Raw genomic sequence first — 18,209 nt, forward strand, 5'->3', positions numbered from 1 at the left:
TCAAGAGGCAAAAATCAAGAAAATAAGATGACTAGGATAAAATATTTATAATTCATATGTCTGACAAAGAACTTGTACCAAGAATAAAGAAATCTTAAATCTAATTATAAGATCAATAACCCAATTAAAAAATAGACAAATCATAGATTTGTCAACAAAGAAGATATATGAATAGCCAATAAACACAGGAAATAATACTCAAAATTATAAATCACTGGAGAAATCCAAATTAAAGCCACAAATTAAAAGCACTAAAATATACATGTCAAAAAGACAATACCAAATGCTGACAAAGATATGGAAGACTAGACACCTCATTCTTTGCTAACGGGAATGAAATGGTAGTAGAGCCATTTTGAAAAACAATTTGGCAATTCCTTAAAAAGTAAACTCAGGGATCCCTGGGTGGCGCAGCGGTTTGGCGCCTGCCTTTGGCCCAGGGCCCGATCCTGGAGACCCGGGATCGAATCCCACGTCGGGCTCCTGGTGCATGGAGCCTGCTTCTCCCTCTGCCTGTGTCTCTGCCTCTCTCTCTCTCTCTCTCTCTCCCCCTGTGTGACTATCATAAAAAAAAAAAAAAAAATTAAAAATAAATAAATAAATAAATAAATAAATAAAAGTAAACTCAAATTTACCCTATATATAACTTAGCAATTCCACTCCTAGGAATCTAACCAAGAAAAGTGAAATCTTATGTCCATATTGGAGACATATTTGAATGTTCATAACAACGTTATAATAGCAAAAACCCAAAAACAATCCAAACATCCATCTACCAGTAAATGGATAAATATAATGTGGTATATCCATACAATGGAATACACATTCATGAATAAAAAGTAATGAACCACAGTTAGCAAAATGTGCCGTATACATACAATGTAATATTATTCAGCCCTGTAAAGGAAGAAAATTCTGCAATATGTCACAATATGGATGAACCTTGAGAATGTTATACTAAGCAAAATGAGCCAGTCACAAAAAGACAAATACTTTATGATTCCATAGAGATGAGGTAATTGGCGTAGTCAAAATCATAGAGATAGAAGAATGTTGGGTGTCAGGGACTGGGCAGAGGTGGGGGAATGGGGAATTATTGTTTAATGGATACAGACTTTCAGTTTTATAATGAAAAAAGTTACAAAGTTGGATGGTGGTGATGGTTGCATAATATTATGTATTTAATACCACTGAATTATACGCTTGAAACAGGATGCCAAATTTTACATGTATTTTACAATTAAAAAATTAAGAAAAAAAACTAATGAACTGCTATCTGCAACAACATGGATGAATCTAGAAAAACATTAGGCTTAATGGAAGACCTATAAAGCCAAACACAAAATACTACCTTTTGTATAATTTCAGTCCACGAAAGGGAAATTTATAGAGACAGAAATCAGATTAGTAATCTTCTAGGCCTGAGAGTGAGAGTGAGTACTGTAAACAAGTATGAGAGATTTTGGTGATAGATGCACAACTCTATACATTTACTAAAAATCACTGAATTTTACATTTGTTAATTTACAATTGGTAATTTTTTTTAAAAAAAATTTTATTTATCCATTCATAGAGACAGAGAGAGAGAGAGAGAGAGGCAGAGACACAGGCAGAGGGAGAAACAGGCATCATACAGAGAGCCCGACGTGGGACTCGATCCAGGGTCTCAAGGATCACGCCCTGGGCTGCAGGCAGCGCTAAACCGCTGTGCCACCGGGGCTCCCTACAATTGGTAATTTTTTAAACCTATTTCAATAAAGCTGCTAAAAAGCAGAGAGATTTTATATAAATCTATGCAAATAAATCTGATAATCTAGACAAAATGAATAATTTGAGAAAAATAAAATTTACTAAAGTTGATCCCAGTACATATGTAAGTTTAAATAGACCAATTTTCATAGAGAAGACAACACAAAAAGCACCAGGTCTAAATGTTTTCACAGAGAAATCAATAGCAATGCAAAAATAGTAAATAAAACATCATCAAATTAATGCACAATGACAAAGCTGGGTTTATAACTGGAATGCAAAAATGGTGTAATTATCAGGAGACCTAATAATATAGTTCATCATATTAATACATTTAAGAAGAAAAATGAAATAATTGCCTTTGGCTCAGGTCATGATCCTGGGGTCCTGAGGTCAAGCTAAAAAAAAAATCAGCAAGGTAGCAGCATAGTATAGTAACATGCAAAATATCAGTAGCATTTATATACACAAAATAATAAACAGTTAAAAATAGAATGGAGGGGGATCCCTGGCTCAGCGGGTTGGCACCTGTCTTTGGCCCAGGGCATGATCCTGGGGTCCCACGATTGGGTCCTGCATTGGGCTCCCTGTGTGGAGCCTGCTTTTCCCTCTGCCTGTTTCTCTGCCTCTCTCTCTCTCTGTCTCTCATGAATGGATAAATAAAATCTTTATATATATATATATATATATATATATATATATACACACACACACACACACACACACACACACACATACTGGAAAAGGGGCACCTGGCTGGCTCAGTTGGTACACAGCATGCAACTCTTGATCTCATGGTCGTGAGCTGGACCCCCATGTTGGGCATAACATAAAGATTACTTAAGAAAAATATACACACATATATATATTACACATATATATGTATATGAAAAGAAATACATATATTAAAAGAAAATATTTATAATGGCAACAAAAATATAAAAAGAAATAACAAAAACTGCTCAAAACCTATATGAAAAAAACTATATAAAAGATACACAAGGATGGGCAGCCCCAGTGGCCCAGTGGTTTAGTGCCACCTTCAGCCCAGGGTGTGATCCTGGAGACCTGGGACTGAGTCCCACGTCAGGCTCTCTGCATGGAGCCTGCTTCTCCCTCTGCCTCTCTCTTTCTCTCTCTTTCTCTCTCTTCAATAAATAAATAAAATCTTAAAAAAAAAAAAGATACACAAGGAAATTTTAACAAATAGAAAAATGTCCCTTGTTTCTAGTTAGGATGTCTCAGCACCATCAAACTGTCAGTTTTCTCATTTAATGTTATCACAATAAGAAGAACAACGAGGGGCACCTGGGTGGCTCAATCATGTAAGCATATGTCTTCAGCTTGGGTCATGATCCCAGGGGATCATGTAGCAGATCATGATCTGTTCAGCTGGGAACCTGTTTCTCTCTCTGCCCCTCCCCCTGCTCATGTTCACCCTCTCTCTAATAAAATCTTAAAAAAAAAAAAATAAGAGGAACAATGAGCCTTTCTATAGAGCTAGACAATATTATAGAAAGTTTATATTAAAAAATAAGCGTGCAAGAATAGCTAAGAAAATATTGAAAAGGATACTAGCCCTACCAGATATAAAACACAAAAGAAAGTTTCTATAATTAAAACCATGTGGAACTGGTACATGCAAACATCAATGAAATATAAAGAAAATCCAGAAAGAGACCCAAGTACATATAGAAACCTTATATATATTTGGAAGCTATCTCAAATTGCTGTGGCAAAGGTAGCATTTTAAAAAAATGATATAAAAGCACAGCCACTTGTGAAATGATAACATTTAATCCACTGCTAATACCATATGGCTAAATAAACTCCAAGTGAATTGGGGATCTAATGTAAAAAATAAAAGCACACAAGTGCTAGAAGACAGTATAAATGAACTCTTCTAATCTGGGTTCTGCATAAGACAAAAAAAAGGATCCAATAAAAGAAAAGATTAATAAATTTGGCTACATAAAATTATTTTTTAAATTTACATAGCAAGAAACAACTACATGAAAAGTCAGACAAATGATAATTGATTGGGAAAGATATTCAAGGTAGCATTTACTGATGGTCTACAACTGCTGGAGAGTGAAAGTACAGCACACAGTGAGACAGACACCATCCTACCAGTCCTCACAGTTATACAGAAATGTTTGGACAAAGGTCTGCACATACAAAACAAATAATGACTTCATTTCCATTGTGATGTGCTACAAAATAGAAGTACAGGGCTGCATCCCTGTGTAGGGACCTATACAGGTTTTGTTAAGGAAATAATTATTAAATTAAAACTAGAGAATTTTAAATAACAAATTATCTGTATATATGATGAAGTTATAATTTCTTACCATTTTCAGAGTTAGAAAACTGAGGTGCTCCAAACTCTCTTATTTGAAAATGTTTTTCCTTGTCATCGTCGGCTGCTGAAACACAAGCACATAAAGGATAAACTGAACAAGGAGAAATTTAGCATGCTTATTTACTGTTACATTTTATAATAATTCAGCCTAAGTGTTCACTTGGCCAAATCTGTTAATAATACACATAAAGGCGAGATGTAAAAAATTTAAAGAACCATATATAAAAATCACATTTGTGTGCATAAACATGTATATTTGTGTGCATAGATGGTCCCCTACTTACACAGAGATCCCCTACACTGGTTTGACTTACAAATTTTTACTTTATAATGATGCAAAAGAGATACACATTCAGCAGAAACTGTACCTCAAATTTTGATGTAGATTTTTTCCTGGGCTAGTGATATGCAATACAATATTCTTCTGTGATGCAGGACAGCTGCAACAAGCCACAGCTCCTTCTCAGCCATGTGATAATAGATAAGCAACCTTCTGTACCCATAAAACCATTCTGTTTTCAGTTTCAGTGCAGTATTCAATAGATTACATGAGATATTTAATACTTAATTATAAAATAGGCTTTGTGTTAGATCATTTGCCCACCTGCAGACTAATGTAAGTATTCTGAGCACACTTAAGGTAGGCCAAGATAAGTTCTGATGTTCAGTATGTTAGATATATCAAATGAATTTCAAATTATGATATTTGCTTTTTTTTGGTATAGAAGGAATATATATTTTTTCTTATTTGATTTAAAAAATTTATTTTAGGGATCCCTGGGTGGCGCAGTGGTTTGGCGCCTGCCTTTGGCCCAGGGCGCGATCCTGGAGACCCGGGATCGAATCCCACGTCGGGCTCCCGGTGCATGGAGCCTGCTTCTCCCTCTGCCTATGTCTCTGCCTCTCTCTATCTCTCTGTGTGACTATCATAAAAAAAAAATTAAAAAAAGAAAATGCTTTATTAAAAAAATTTATTTTAATTCCAGTATAGTTTACATACAGTGTTATATAGTTTATATTAGTTTCAGATGTTCAACTTATTATTTTCAACTTAGGATGGGTTTATCAGGAGTAACCCCATCTAAAGTTGAGAAAGATACAATATACATAATTTATATATATACGTATGTATACACACACAAATAACTTTATAATACCCACAGATATTCAGGGCCTTTGTTAACATCTATATCCCCTTGAAAGTTAAAAGTTTTCACATTCCATGTAAATTGGTACAACTGCTATTGAAAACAGTATGGAGGTTCCCGCCCCCCCCCCCCGATTAAAAATAGAACCACCAAATGATCCAGCAATGCCACTTCTGGGTATTTTATCTGAAAAAAAAAAAAAAAAAAACAAAGAAACCCAAAACCACTACCTCAAAGATGTAGCCCCACGTTCATTGTATTATTTATAATAACCGAGACTCAGAAACAACTTAAGTGTCCATCAATGGATAAATGGTAAGGAAAATGCAATACACACACACACACACACACACACACACTCTCTGGAATACTAATCAGCCATCAAAAAAATGAAATCTTGCTGTTTTTCATTTTCAATAACATGGATGGACCTTACAGACATTATGCCATGTGAAATAAGACAGAGAAAGACAAATACTGTATTATCTTGCTTCTGTGTTGGGTATAAAGAACAAAAAGACATAAAAACCCAGCTCACAGATAGACCAGACTTGGTGGTTGCCAGAGGTGGTGGGGGTGCAAAATAGGTAAAGGGGTTCAAAAGGTACACACTTCTGGTTATAAAATAAATAATAGGTATGTAATGTGTAGCCCGGTGACTAGTTAATAATATTATATTATATATTGGAATGTTGCTGAATGAGTAAATCTTAAAAAATTCTCATCACGAGAAAAAAATGTTCTAACTATATATGGTGATGGATGTGAACTAGACTTATCGTGGTGATCTTTTCACACTATAATGCAACTATCAAGTCATTATGTTCTAAATCTGAAATTAGCATGTCATTTATACCTCAATTAAATAAAGGTTTTCACATTCAAAAGCCTATTCTTTCCTGGTGGACCTGTGTCTAATTCTGTATTCTCTGGAAGTTCATTTTATGTTTTTTTCTGATCTCCATGTCTCTGCGCATCAGATATTTATGTGCATAGCTGTAAACAGAACAAAAAGTGAGAATAACAGTGATTTCATATGAAGTGAAAAATCCAACATATATGCTTTTTAAAGACAGCATACTTCCCAAAGCTCCCCAAGCCAAATGTTATTTTTGTTTTTCGCTTGTTCTTTTTTTAAGATTTTATTTATTTGAGAGAATGAGCATGAGAGAGAATGTTTATGAGAGACAGAAAGAGTGAACACAAGCAGGGAGGAGGAGTACAGGGAGAAGGAGACTCCCTGCCAAGCATGGGGACTTGATCTCAGAACCCTGGGGATCATGACCTAAGCTGAAGGCAGACGCTTAACCAACTGAGCCACATAGGTACCCAAAAGGTTGTTTTTTTAAAAAACTGTCCAAGTTTGGGGTGTATACTGAGACAAATTATGCCCTATTATTAATGTGGGAGCCATTTTCCCACATAATTTACCTGTACCTCAGTATAAATACACAGACCAGGAAAAATATTTAATAACCAAAGGAAAAAAAAAAAAAGCCCAAGATTTTCACATCTTCAACTATTATCAAGGACATTTTTTAAAAAACATAATGAAATGTATAGGTTTCCTACGTACAACATGAACAGTGTTGCCATACAGTGAGATGAACGGGTGTAATATGTCTAAAGACAAGGCAGTAATATCCCTACTACACTCTTCTTAAAATTTGATGCTCAATTTGGGATACTACAAAAGAAAATGGAAAAATTAAATCAACCATAATAATCTAAAGAAAGGTATAAGGAACTCAGTGTTATTTAGCTTTAAGATAAGGAGGCAAAAGATAAATTAGGTTCTAAGTTCAAATAGTATAAAGATGGTGAAAAACTACAAAAGATAAAAAAGAAAAAACAGACTCTATCACTAAAGACTTCAGTTGAACTTTGGAAAAATGTAGAAATGGGAAGAGATTCTCTCTGGCTAGAAGGAAGTGAAGAGGAGGAGAATCAGGGTTGGAGGGCAGGAGGGAATGGGTGACAGTAACACCATGGAAATTTTGGCAAGCTCTAGAAAGAGTTTGTGAAATATAGAGGTATTAAAGATCTTTAAGGAAGTGTTGCTGTTTAAGACACAGGGTAACTTCCTTCCTCTCTCTTCCCCAGAAATCTTTAATAATGATCTGCTTTACTCCACATTGCTTTTGGTATGATTTATGTGGGGTTTGGTTTTATTTCCTTTTTTTTTTTTTAAGATTTATTATTTCTTTGAGAGAGAGTGAGGACAGCATGTGAGGAGGGGCAGAGGGAGAAGGAGAGAAGCAGACTCCACTACGCATGAAGCCTGACTCAGGGCTTAATCCCACGACTCTGAGAACACAACCTAAGCCAAAATCAAGAGTTGGACACCTAACCAACTGAGCCACCCAGGTGTCCCTGGTTTTATTTCATTTTAATGCTACAGATGTGTATGAGATTGGGATCTACATAGGTATATCAGAAAGAAAGGCTGGCTCAAATGGCATAGTTTATTTCATTATATAAAATACCACTTCAATAAATATCTCAGGAAATAAATGCTTGAAGGCATTCCAAATTACTTACACAAGATAGTTCTAAAAGTAAAATTATTGAATTGAATTCTAGGATGAATGTATTTTTCAGAAACATTATCCCAGTTTCCTCTCCTACAAGTAGTGATGGTATTTTCTTGGTCTCAGGAACACAGAATATTTTTAAAATGTTCCTATTATTATGACCAATGAATGCTACCTGGAAATATAAGAGACTATATACTCAGAAGCACCCTGTCTTACAAAAAAAATACTTGGGCAACCCCGGTGGCTCAGCGGTTTAGCACCGCCTACAGCCTAGGGCATGATCCTGGAGGCCCAGGATGAAGTCCCATCGGGCTCCCTGCATGGAGCCTGCTTCTCCCTCTGCCTGTGTCTCTGCCTCTCTCTCTCTCTCTGTGTGTCTCTCATGAATAAATAAATAAAATCTTAAAAAAAAATACTTGCTGAAACTATAAAACAAACTTTTTTTAAAAGATTTTATTTATTTATTCATGAGAGAGAGAGAGAGAGAAAGGCAGAGGCACAGGCAGAGGGAGAAGCAGGAACCATGCAGGGAGCCCAATGTGGGACTTGATCCCAGGTCTCCAGGATCATGCCCTGGGCTGAAGGCAGGCTCCAAACCGCTGAGCCACTTGGGATCCCTAAAACAAATTTTTAATGCATTGATGGACTTGTTAGGAACAAATGACATGAGCGGAAACAAGAGATGTGTGCAACAAAGCAAAGAAGGGCAGATGCCATACCTACACTGCTCTCTGGAGACAAAGCCCTCAGCAAACACAAAGAAACTAAGATGTCCCCAGGATTCTCATGTTAAGCAAAGGCCCAGGAACGGAAGTCATAGTAGTCATGAGGCAGAATGTTCCCTGGCTCTAGAAAGAAGTAATATCAACTTATCTAGAGAAAAGTCTTTTAAGCCCCACAGTTAAAGAGCAAACAAATATTAGCTTACAATCAGAAATCACTAAACAAACAAGCGGATGAGTTACACAAGAAAATTGAGAGGAAACCAATAAATAACAAAGTCACCTCTTCAAATATGTATATTTTTAGATAAAGATATGAGTCAAAAGGTGAGAAAGAACTAAGGATTTAAGGATTATAAAAACCAGTGAGGCATAGATTTGTAAAAAAACAAAAAACAAAAAACAAACAAACAACAAAAAAAAACCAAATAGGACTCTTAGAAATAAAAAGCATGGTTGTTGGGGAGGTGGGAAATTCATATAGATTAAACACTAGGTTTAATGTAAGAAGAGAAAATTAGTGAAAAATAGGTCTGAAGAACTTACATAGAATGCTGCACAGAAGGAAGGGAGATGGAAAATATGAAAGAGAAGATAAAATATATGGAAGATGAATGAAAAGGTCCAACATAAGCTTAATGGAGTTCCACAGAAGAAAACAGAGAAAATGGAGGTGAAGCAATATTGTAAAAGATAATGGTGGAAGTATGTATAAATATCATATAAACAAAAAAGGAAATAATGATTGAGTATTTTCCAGAACTGGTAAAAGACACAGGTACAGGAAATACAACTTATATTATGAAAGATGAAAAAACAAAAAACCTTTCATATTTAGACACATTGTACTGAGACAGCAGGGAATACCAAAAACAAACAGCATATCCTAAAAGCAACCAGAAATAAAAACCAAATTCACTATAAAGGAACAATAATTAGACTAACAAGATTTTTCAACACCCAGGGAAAATAGAAAACAATAGAACAATATTTACAAAGTGGTGAAAGAAAATACCAACCAACCTAAAGTTTTTACTGAGCAAACTGCCTTTCAAAAATGAGAAATTGGGGTGCCTGGGCAGCTTAGTCAGTTAAACATCTGCCTTCAGTTCAAGTCATGATCCCGGGATCCTGAGATCAAGCCCTGCATCAGGCTCCCTGCTAAGCTCCCTCCCTCTCTGCCCCTCTATCTCTGGGTCAAATAAAATCTTCAAAAATGAGAAATAACAATTATTTTCAGATAAACATAAGCCAAATGGCTAAATTTACCATCATGGCATCTCACTAACTTCCAAACTAAAAGCTCTAACTACAGAAAAGGAAAATGAGATCACAATGAAGATCTGAAATATATAAAGAAATAGTAACAAAGGAAAATACCAGTAAAATGTAAGTAACATTTCTTCATAAAACAAAAATATTTTTTATTATTTGTATAGAAGATCACAAAAAGAGAAATAAAATACTGAAGAATAATAGTTGATGAAATGGAATGGGAGTAACTGGGTTTAGTTTTTTAAGATCTTTGTAATGTTTTAGGAATACTGAGATAGTTACAAAGCTAGCCTTTATTTAAAGTATTTATGAGGGAAGCCCAGGTGGCTTAGCAGTTTAGCACTGCCTTCCGCCCACGGTATGATCATGGAGACCCGGGATCAAGTCCCACGTTGGGCTCCTGCATGGAGCCTGCTTCTCCCTCTGTCTGTGTCTCTGCCCCTCTCTCTGTGTGTCTCTCATGAATAAATAAATAAAATCTTTTTAAAAAATGAAATAAGGGGGATCCCTGGGTGGCGCAGTGGTTTGGCGCCTGCCTTTGGCCCAGGGCGCGATCCTGGAGACCCGGGATCGAATCCCACGTCAGGCTCCCGGTGCATGGAGCCTGCTTCTCCCTCTGCCTGTGTCTCTGCCTCTCTCTCTCTCTGTGTGTGACTATCATAAATAAATAAAAATTAAAAAAAAAAAAATGAAATAAGGGGATCCCTGGGTGGCTCAGCGGTTTGGTGCCTGCCTTCGGCCCAGGGCGCGATCCTGGAGTCCCGGGATCGAGTCCCGCGTCGGCTCCCGGCGTGGAGCCTGCTTCTCCCTCTGCCTATGTCTCTTCCCCTCTCTCTCTGTCTATCATGAATAAATAAATAAAACCTTTTAAAAAAATGAAATAAAGTATTTAGGATAAAATTCAAGTGAAACCACCAAAACCAAAAATAAAACGTATAAATTCCAAGCTAGTACATAGGGAAAGAAAAGGACTAAGAAATCTTTAAAAACAAATGAAAAAACCTTAATCAATCCAAAATAAGGCAAAACAGGGGACAAAAGAATGGGGTAGAAGAACAAAACAAAGAGAAAACAGAAAGTACAGGTCCAAATATAAATCATGACAGTCAATGTAAATGGACTAAACTCATCAAGTAAAAGAAAGACAAACTTACATATGGGGTCTTTAAAAAAAATCCATCTTAATCTTATTTATAAGAGACATAACCTAAATGTTGCGTGCTCTGCAGCAACACGATCAGGGTCCTGAGGGATATAAGAACATGGAAAAGTTGAAAGTAAAAGTGCAGAAAAAGGTATGTAAAGCAAATACTAACAAAAACAAAACTATTTAAGCTAAGCTAATATCATACAGAGGAAACTATAAGATAAGAATTAATAATAGGGACAGGAGGGGTCATTATATTGATGACAGATTAATTTGCTAAACAGATATAAGAATTCTAAAACTGGGGCACCTGGGTGGCTCAGTCAGTTGAGTGTCCAACTCTCGGTTACAGCTCAGGTCACAGTCTCAAGGTCATAAGATTGGGGCCTGCCTCAGGCTCTGTGCTTGGAAAGGAGTCTGCTTGAGGTTCTCTCCCTCTTCTTCTCTCCCTCCCCTGTTTATGCTCCCCCTTCTAAAATAAATAAATAAAATGTTTTTCTAAAAAAGTCCAAACTTATATGCAACCATCACTCTAAAATCCTCAGAGTATATAAATTGAAAAACTACAGGAAGAATGAAAATCACTTCCAGCAGAGATTTCAAAACACATTTCTCAATTATTGATACATCAAGTAAATTAAAAATTAATAAAGATATAAAAAATTTAAAGCAGCACAAATAATTAGCTTTTAGTCTTAAAAAACTAAAATATTATTTTTAGGAAAAAAATTAATTAATGAAACAGAAACAAAGATTCAAGAGATAAGTTTAACAAAACCAAAAGTTGATTTGTTGAAGGAAAAATAAATCTTTAGCAGGATTACTTAAGAAAAAAAGAGGAAAGGAACAAATGTCTGGAATTTAAAAGTGGACATAATGGGATGTGTGGGTGGCTCAGTCAGTTGAGCATCCAACTCTTGATTTTGGCATGGACATGATCTCAGGGTCATGAGATCAAGCCCATTAGGGTCCATGCTCAGTGCAGAGCCTGCTCAGGATTCTTTCTCTCCCTCTCCCTCTGCTCCTCCTCCAACTTGTGTCCTTTCTGTATCTCTCTAGATAGATAGATAGATAGATAGATAGATAGATAGATAGATAGATAGATAAAATATTTTTTAAAAGTGGACATAACTACTGATACAGCAGGTTTTAAAAGATTGAATAAGGGTAGCCTGGGTGGCTCAGCGGTTTGACGCTGCCTTCAGCCCAGGACGTGATCCTGGAGACCTGGGATGGAGTCCCACATCGAGCTCCCTACATGGAGCCTGCTTCTCCCTCTGCCTGTGTCTCTAACTCTCTCTCTCTCTCATGAATAAATAAAATCTTAAAAAAAAATAAATATAAAAGATTGAATAATGCTACAAATGGCTGTGAAACTACAATAATGTACATTATATTTTATCAGGGACTTTAAAAAAATATTCTCTACTTGGGTACAGGATTATATACCTGAAGGAAGCTAATCATTTGGACATGTATATATATATATATTTTTTAATTTATTCATGAGAGATACAGAGAGAGATACAGAGACACAGGCAGAGAGAGAAGCAGGCCCCCCATGGGGAGCCTGATGCCAGACTCAATCCTGGGACCCTGAGATCACACCCTGATCCAAAGGCAGACACTCAACCACTAAGCCACCCAGGTGTCCTTGAACATATTTTGAAGCTATGTTATATATACAAGTCTATGATTATTATGGTTTATCAGTATTATCTGTATTTATGTGTTCATTCATTTTTTTAAGTTTTTAACTTTTTTTAAAAAAGATTTTATTTATTTATTCATGAGAATACACAGAGAGGAGAGAGAGAGAGGCAGAGACACAGGCAGGGGGAGAAGCAGGCTCCATGCAGGGAGCCTGACATGGGATTTGATCCTGGGTCTCCAGGATCAGGCCCTGGGCTGTAGGTGGTGCTAAACTGCTGAGCCACAAGGGCTGCCCTTATGTGTTCATTTAAAAATGCCTCTTGCATTTACTGCACACCTATCATATGCTATGTAGTTTATAAATATTATCTCTAGTCTTAATATCTTTTTAAGATAGGAATATATGACTCATATTTCAGATGAGAAAAATAAGAGAGGTATAAATTACTTGTTTTTAAAAGCTGGCATTCAAACTGATTTTTCTGGCTCTGAAGCCACACTGATTGAATATATACTGATTGTATACATAATATGTATTTATAAAAAAAATAAGAACATGTGTTTAAGTGTGAGGAAAAGCCTGAAACTTAGTCATACAACCCTGTGAAAGAAATATCTACATTAAAGGTCTAATTTTAGAGAAAATCAAAATTTCCTAAAAAAAAGTAAATACACTTTCTAATTAGGTACTGCTAGAAAGCTAACTCTTTACTTAGTATAGCCTCTTGTTCCACCTGACCAGGAAGCCTGGACTGAGACCCTGGGAAGTTGCAGAGCATATCCTGCCACCCACCCAGAAAGAGAAGTCAGCAGCCCCTCCCAAGTAGGAAGCATAACCTCTTGCCTAGCTCACCAGGAGGCCCTAGTAGTGAGCATCACAACCCAGCTTACAGTGCTGCCTAGCAGCAACTCCAGTCTGTAGCCCTGCCTGGAACTGAAGCCAAGCTGGTGGCCATGCCCCATTGCTAAGCACAGCCTGCAGTCTCACCCAAACAGGGAGCCCATTCACTCCCAGCTGTGAGGCACAGCCTCAAGCCCTGTCCAATCATGCAGTAAAGCATGAGGCCCACTCAACTAGGCAGTGTAGCCAGCAACCTTGCCTAATAACAGAGCATAGCCACCATCCTACATGATTTAGAACCCAGCCTCTGCAGTCCTACCTAATTGCAAAGCACAGGCTGAGACCATATCAGATCATGAAGCCCTGCCTATGACCCGCCTGAGAAAAAGAGGGTAGGCAGCGGCACCATTTGGCTAAGGAGCATACTCAGTAATCCTGCCTGATCCGAGATGACAGTGAAACCTAGCTACTGACCCTGCCTAACCTCAGAGCACAGCCCTTTACCAGAGATTCCAGTCATAGCACCACTTAAAGACAAAATGCAGTCAAAGGGCTTCCCCCAACCTCAGAGCATGAGCAGCAGCTCTGCCTACTGACAGACAACTTATAGTAATTATAGTCAAAAGTCAAAGACAGAATTTTAAAAGCAGCAAGAAAAAAGTGATTTGTCACATATCAAGGAGCCCCTGTAAGACTGTGAGCAGATTTCTCAGGAGAAACTGTGCAGGCCAGGAGAAAGGCATATGACATATTCAAAATACTGAAAGAAAAAAAAAGAAAAAACAAAGCCTCAAGAATATTATACCCAGCAAAGCTGTCCTTCAGAAATGAAAGAGAGATAAAGCCCTTCCCAAACAAACAAAAGTTGAGAAAGTCCACCACCAGACCTCCCTTACAAAGAAGGCTAAAGGACATTCTGCAGGCTGAAATGAAAGGATGTTAAATAACCTTGTAAAACTGCATGAATTTGTACATCTCATCAGTAAAGGGAAATATATAGTCAAAGATTCTATAATATTGGAAGAGTGGTGCATAAATCACTTTCAACTCTAGTTTAAAAATTAAAAAAACAAACATTTATTTAAAATAACCATAACTACAATAATTTGTTATTAGATACACAATAAAAAAGATGTAATTAAAGCATAAAATATGTAAATAAAAATATGTAATTAAAATGTGAGAGGAAGAGAAGTGTAGTTTCCATACACTATTGAAGTTATTAGCTTAAAATAGTATGTTATAAATATACATCATGCATGTATACAGAATGGAATTAGTCAACCATAAAAAAGAATGAAATCTTGTGCTCGCTTCGGCAGCACATATACTAAAATTGGAACAATGAATAAATAAATCTTTAAAAAAAAATAAAGAATGAAATCTTGCCATTCATGACAACATGATGGACCTATGAGGTATTATACTAAGTGAAATGAATCAGACAGAGAAAGACAAATATCAGGATTCCCCTTACGTGTGGACTCTAAAAAAAAAAAAAAGGCAAAACAAAACAACAACAAAAAGAAACAGACACATAAATATAGAGAACTTGGGGATCCCTGGGTGGCTCAGCGGTTTAGCACCTGCCTTTGGCCCAGGGCATGATCCTGGAGTCCAGGGATCGAGTCCCACATTGGGCTCCCTGCATGGAGCCTGCTTCTCCCTCTGCCTGTGTCTCTGCCTCTCTCTCTGTGTCTCTCATGAATAAATAAATAAAATCTTTAAAAAAGTAAAATAAAAAAATTTAATAAAAATAAATAAATATAGAGAACTAGAGGTTGCCAGAGCAGAGTGGGGTGGAGGTATAGGCAACATAGGTAACAGGGATTAAGAGGTACAAACTTCCAGTCATAAAACAGATAAATCATGAGAATGGAAAGTACAGTACAGGGAATACAGACGATAATATTGTAATAATTTTGCATGGCGACTACACTTATTCATGGTAAACATTGTATAATGTCCATAACTGTTGAACCTCTGGGTTGTGTACCTGAAACTAATATAGATTTTCATTTATTTATTTAACAGAGCGAGAGAGAATAAGCAGGGGGAGTGGCAGGCAGAGGCAGAGGGAGAAGCAGACTCGCACTGAGCAGGGATTTCCCTGACATGAGGCTCCATCAGAGGACCCTGGGATCATAATCTGAGCCAAAGGCAGAGGCTTAACAGACTAAGCCACCCAGGCGCCCCTCAATACCTGAAACTAATATTTGTCATCCATATTTCAATTTTTAAAATGTTTAAAAAAAACTAGGGAAAAACTCCTTGACATTGGTGTTGGTGATAATTTTTTGCATAGGACAACAAAAACACAAGAAACAAAAGCAAAAATAAAGAAGACTACATCAAAGTAAAAATCCTCTCCACAGCAAAAAAATAACAATAGAACAATCAACAATCAAAAAACTCAATCACATCTGCCTACAGAATGGTAAAATTTTTGCAAACTATCTAATAAGAGGTTCTAATCCAAAATATGTAAGGAACTCATAACTCAATAGCAAAAACAGAATAACCTGATGAAAACATGGGTAAAAGAACCTATATACACATTTTTCCAACCAAATAAGACATACACAGTGAACACATACATAGAAAGGTGCTCAACAACACTACTCATCAGGGAAATATGAATCAAAACCGCAGCGAGCTATCACCTCACACTTGTTAGAATGTTAGTATCAAAAAGACAAGAGAAAACAGATATGGTATAGGATGTGGAGGAATGGGAACACTTGTGCACTGTTGGTGGGAATGTAAATTGGTGCAGCTATTATGAAAAGCAGTATAGAGGTTCCTCAAAAAATAAAAAAACAGAACTACCATATGTTCCCACACTTCCACTTCTGGGTATATATCCAAAGGAAATAAAATTACTATCTTGAAGAAGTATCTGCATCCCCATGTTCATTGCAGTATTATTTATAATAGCCAAGACATGGAAACAACCTAAGTAACCATCACAAATAAATGGATAAAGAAAATATTAGATATATGCATATATATAGTAGAATAGAATCAAGTATTATTTACTTATAAAAAAGAAAGAAATTCTACCATTTACAATAACATGGATGAATCTGGAGGGCATTATGTTAAGTGAAATATGTTAGACAAAGAAAGACATATACTGTATAATTTCACTTATATGTGAGATCTTAAAAAGCCAAACTCAGAAACAGAGAGTAGATTGTTGGTTAATAGGGCCTATGAGGGGAAAAACGGTGAAATGTGGTCAAACAGTATAAACTTCCAGCTAAAGATGATTAAGTTCTGGGGATCTAATGTACAGCATGGTGACCACAATTAATAATACTGTATTACACACTTGACTGTTGCTAAGAGAATAAATCTTAAATGTTCTTGTCGCCAAAGGATATAATATATAGTAACTATGTGAGGTGATGGAGGTGTTAACTAATTTTATAGTAATAATCATTTAGCAATACATACATATATCAAATCATCACACCATATGCCTTAAACTTACACAGTGTTATATGTCAATTTTAACTCAATAAAGCTGGGGAAAAAGCAAGCTAACTCAAAAGTTTTTATATAGAAGGGATTTGTAAATTGACTTAATGTTTTTTAAATGAGTAGATATTAATACAATCTGTTTTAAAAAAGATTGTGACAAACTGTTTTGACATTTCAAATGTGATCATTTCACATTTTAATGAATTTACCATCTTACCTGGTTTATTTCCCAAGCTCACTTCCTCATCTGACAAAACTAACCTAAAGTAAAAACCAAAAAATGCAAAGATTTTGGTTAAAATATACTTGGGACTCACATTCTACAGTTTTATATGGTTAAAAAAAATTTTTTTAACTGAGATGACATGTATAATATTGTCCTGTAGATCAATCTTCTAAAATCTGAGACAAATGTCATTTCTTCTCTAGATCTACAGACTATGAACATAATCCTTCATCTCTTACTCTTTCAACAACATTTACTGAGTACTGATGAAGCATGAGGCACTGTATTCAGTATTATAGACACTGTGCTGAGTACCACCTCAAAGACAACATCTATCACCAAAGTCAGAGTGTGGGGATTAGTTTTCAAGCTCTGCAGGATTTGCTCAAGAATACCTGGGCTCTAAATAGAAGGAATGAAGAATTGCAGAAAAAGTGGACTATTCTATTTTGAACAGTAAAGTTATATTTGCAAAAAAAGATATATTTGCCTAAATATTCTCAGTAAATACTAATTTTGGATATTTATATCATCCATCTGTGGTTATAAATTAGACGAAGAAACTGAACATAGATTTAGGCATTATTCTTGAGGTATAACCTCACAATTGTGTAGTAGAGATTGTTTTTAATAAATCTTTAAAGATATGTAGAAAGCAATATAGGTATCCCCTGCTTTTCAAAAATTTGCATTATGCTTCTATGGAAGACCTACATTAGTACTTATCTTTACTAACTGGAAGAAATCCAAAGACAATTTTCACTTTTACAAAAAAGGCAAAAAGCAAATACAGTATTGAGTGTTTGTTTTGCAAAAAGCCCTTATAGAGGTAGCATGTACTCAGAGCAGTGGCCCCACCAAGCACCTTCCCTGGGAACTACACTCAGCATCTCAGCATTAAGCCATTATAGCTCTGAACTGTGTCTGTGTGCATCTTTGCTTCATCTCCATTTATTCTGTGCATACATTAGCAAGATGTGTGCCAAGATATCTGAAAAGCTTGAGAGGTTATTTTTTAGGTCTAGGAATACTCAAAAATTTTTCCCACAAAAAAGTAATGGTA

General features: G+C 36.1%; 1 protein-coding gene across 5 annotated transcripts in view; it reads right to left on the bottom strand.

Annotated features, from left to right (window-relative positions):
* Positions 1–18,209, bottom strand: part of ICA1L (islet cell autoantigen 1 like) — an 80,113-nt gene that overhangs the window by 21,909 nt on the left and 39,995 nt on the right. For 4 of the 5 annotated variants that reach the window (XM_049106666.1, XM_025441970.3, XM_035710738.2 and 1 more), the window contains exons 10-11: positions 17,138–17,181; positions 4,101–4,175 (exon numbers count right to left, since the gene is read on the bottom strand). In XM_049106666.1, coding sequence (XP_048962623.1) covers positions 4,101–4,175; positions 17,138–17,181 — 119 coding nt within the window. The remainder of the gene's footprint in view (positions 1–4,100; positions 4,176–17,137; positions 17,182–18,209) is intronic. The other variant, XM_049106665.1, reaches the window with a different exon arrangement.

The sequence above is a fragment of the Canis lupus genome, chromosome 37, assembly GCF_003254725.2.
Source record: "Canis lupus dingo isolate Sandy chromosome 37, ASM325472v2, whole genome shotgun sequence".
In the NCBI taxonomy this organism is placed as follows: Eukaryota; Metazoa; Chordata; class Mammalia; order Carnivora; family Canidae; genus Canis; species Canis lupus.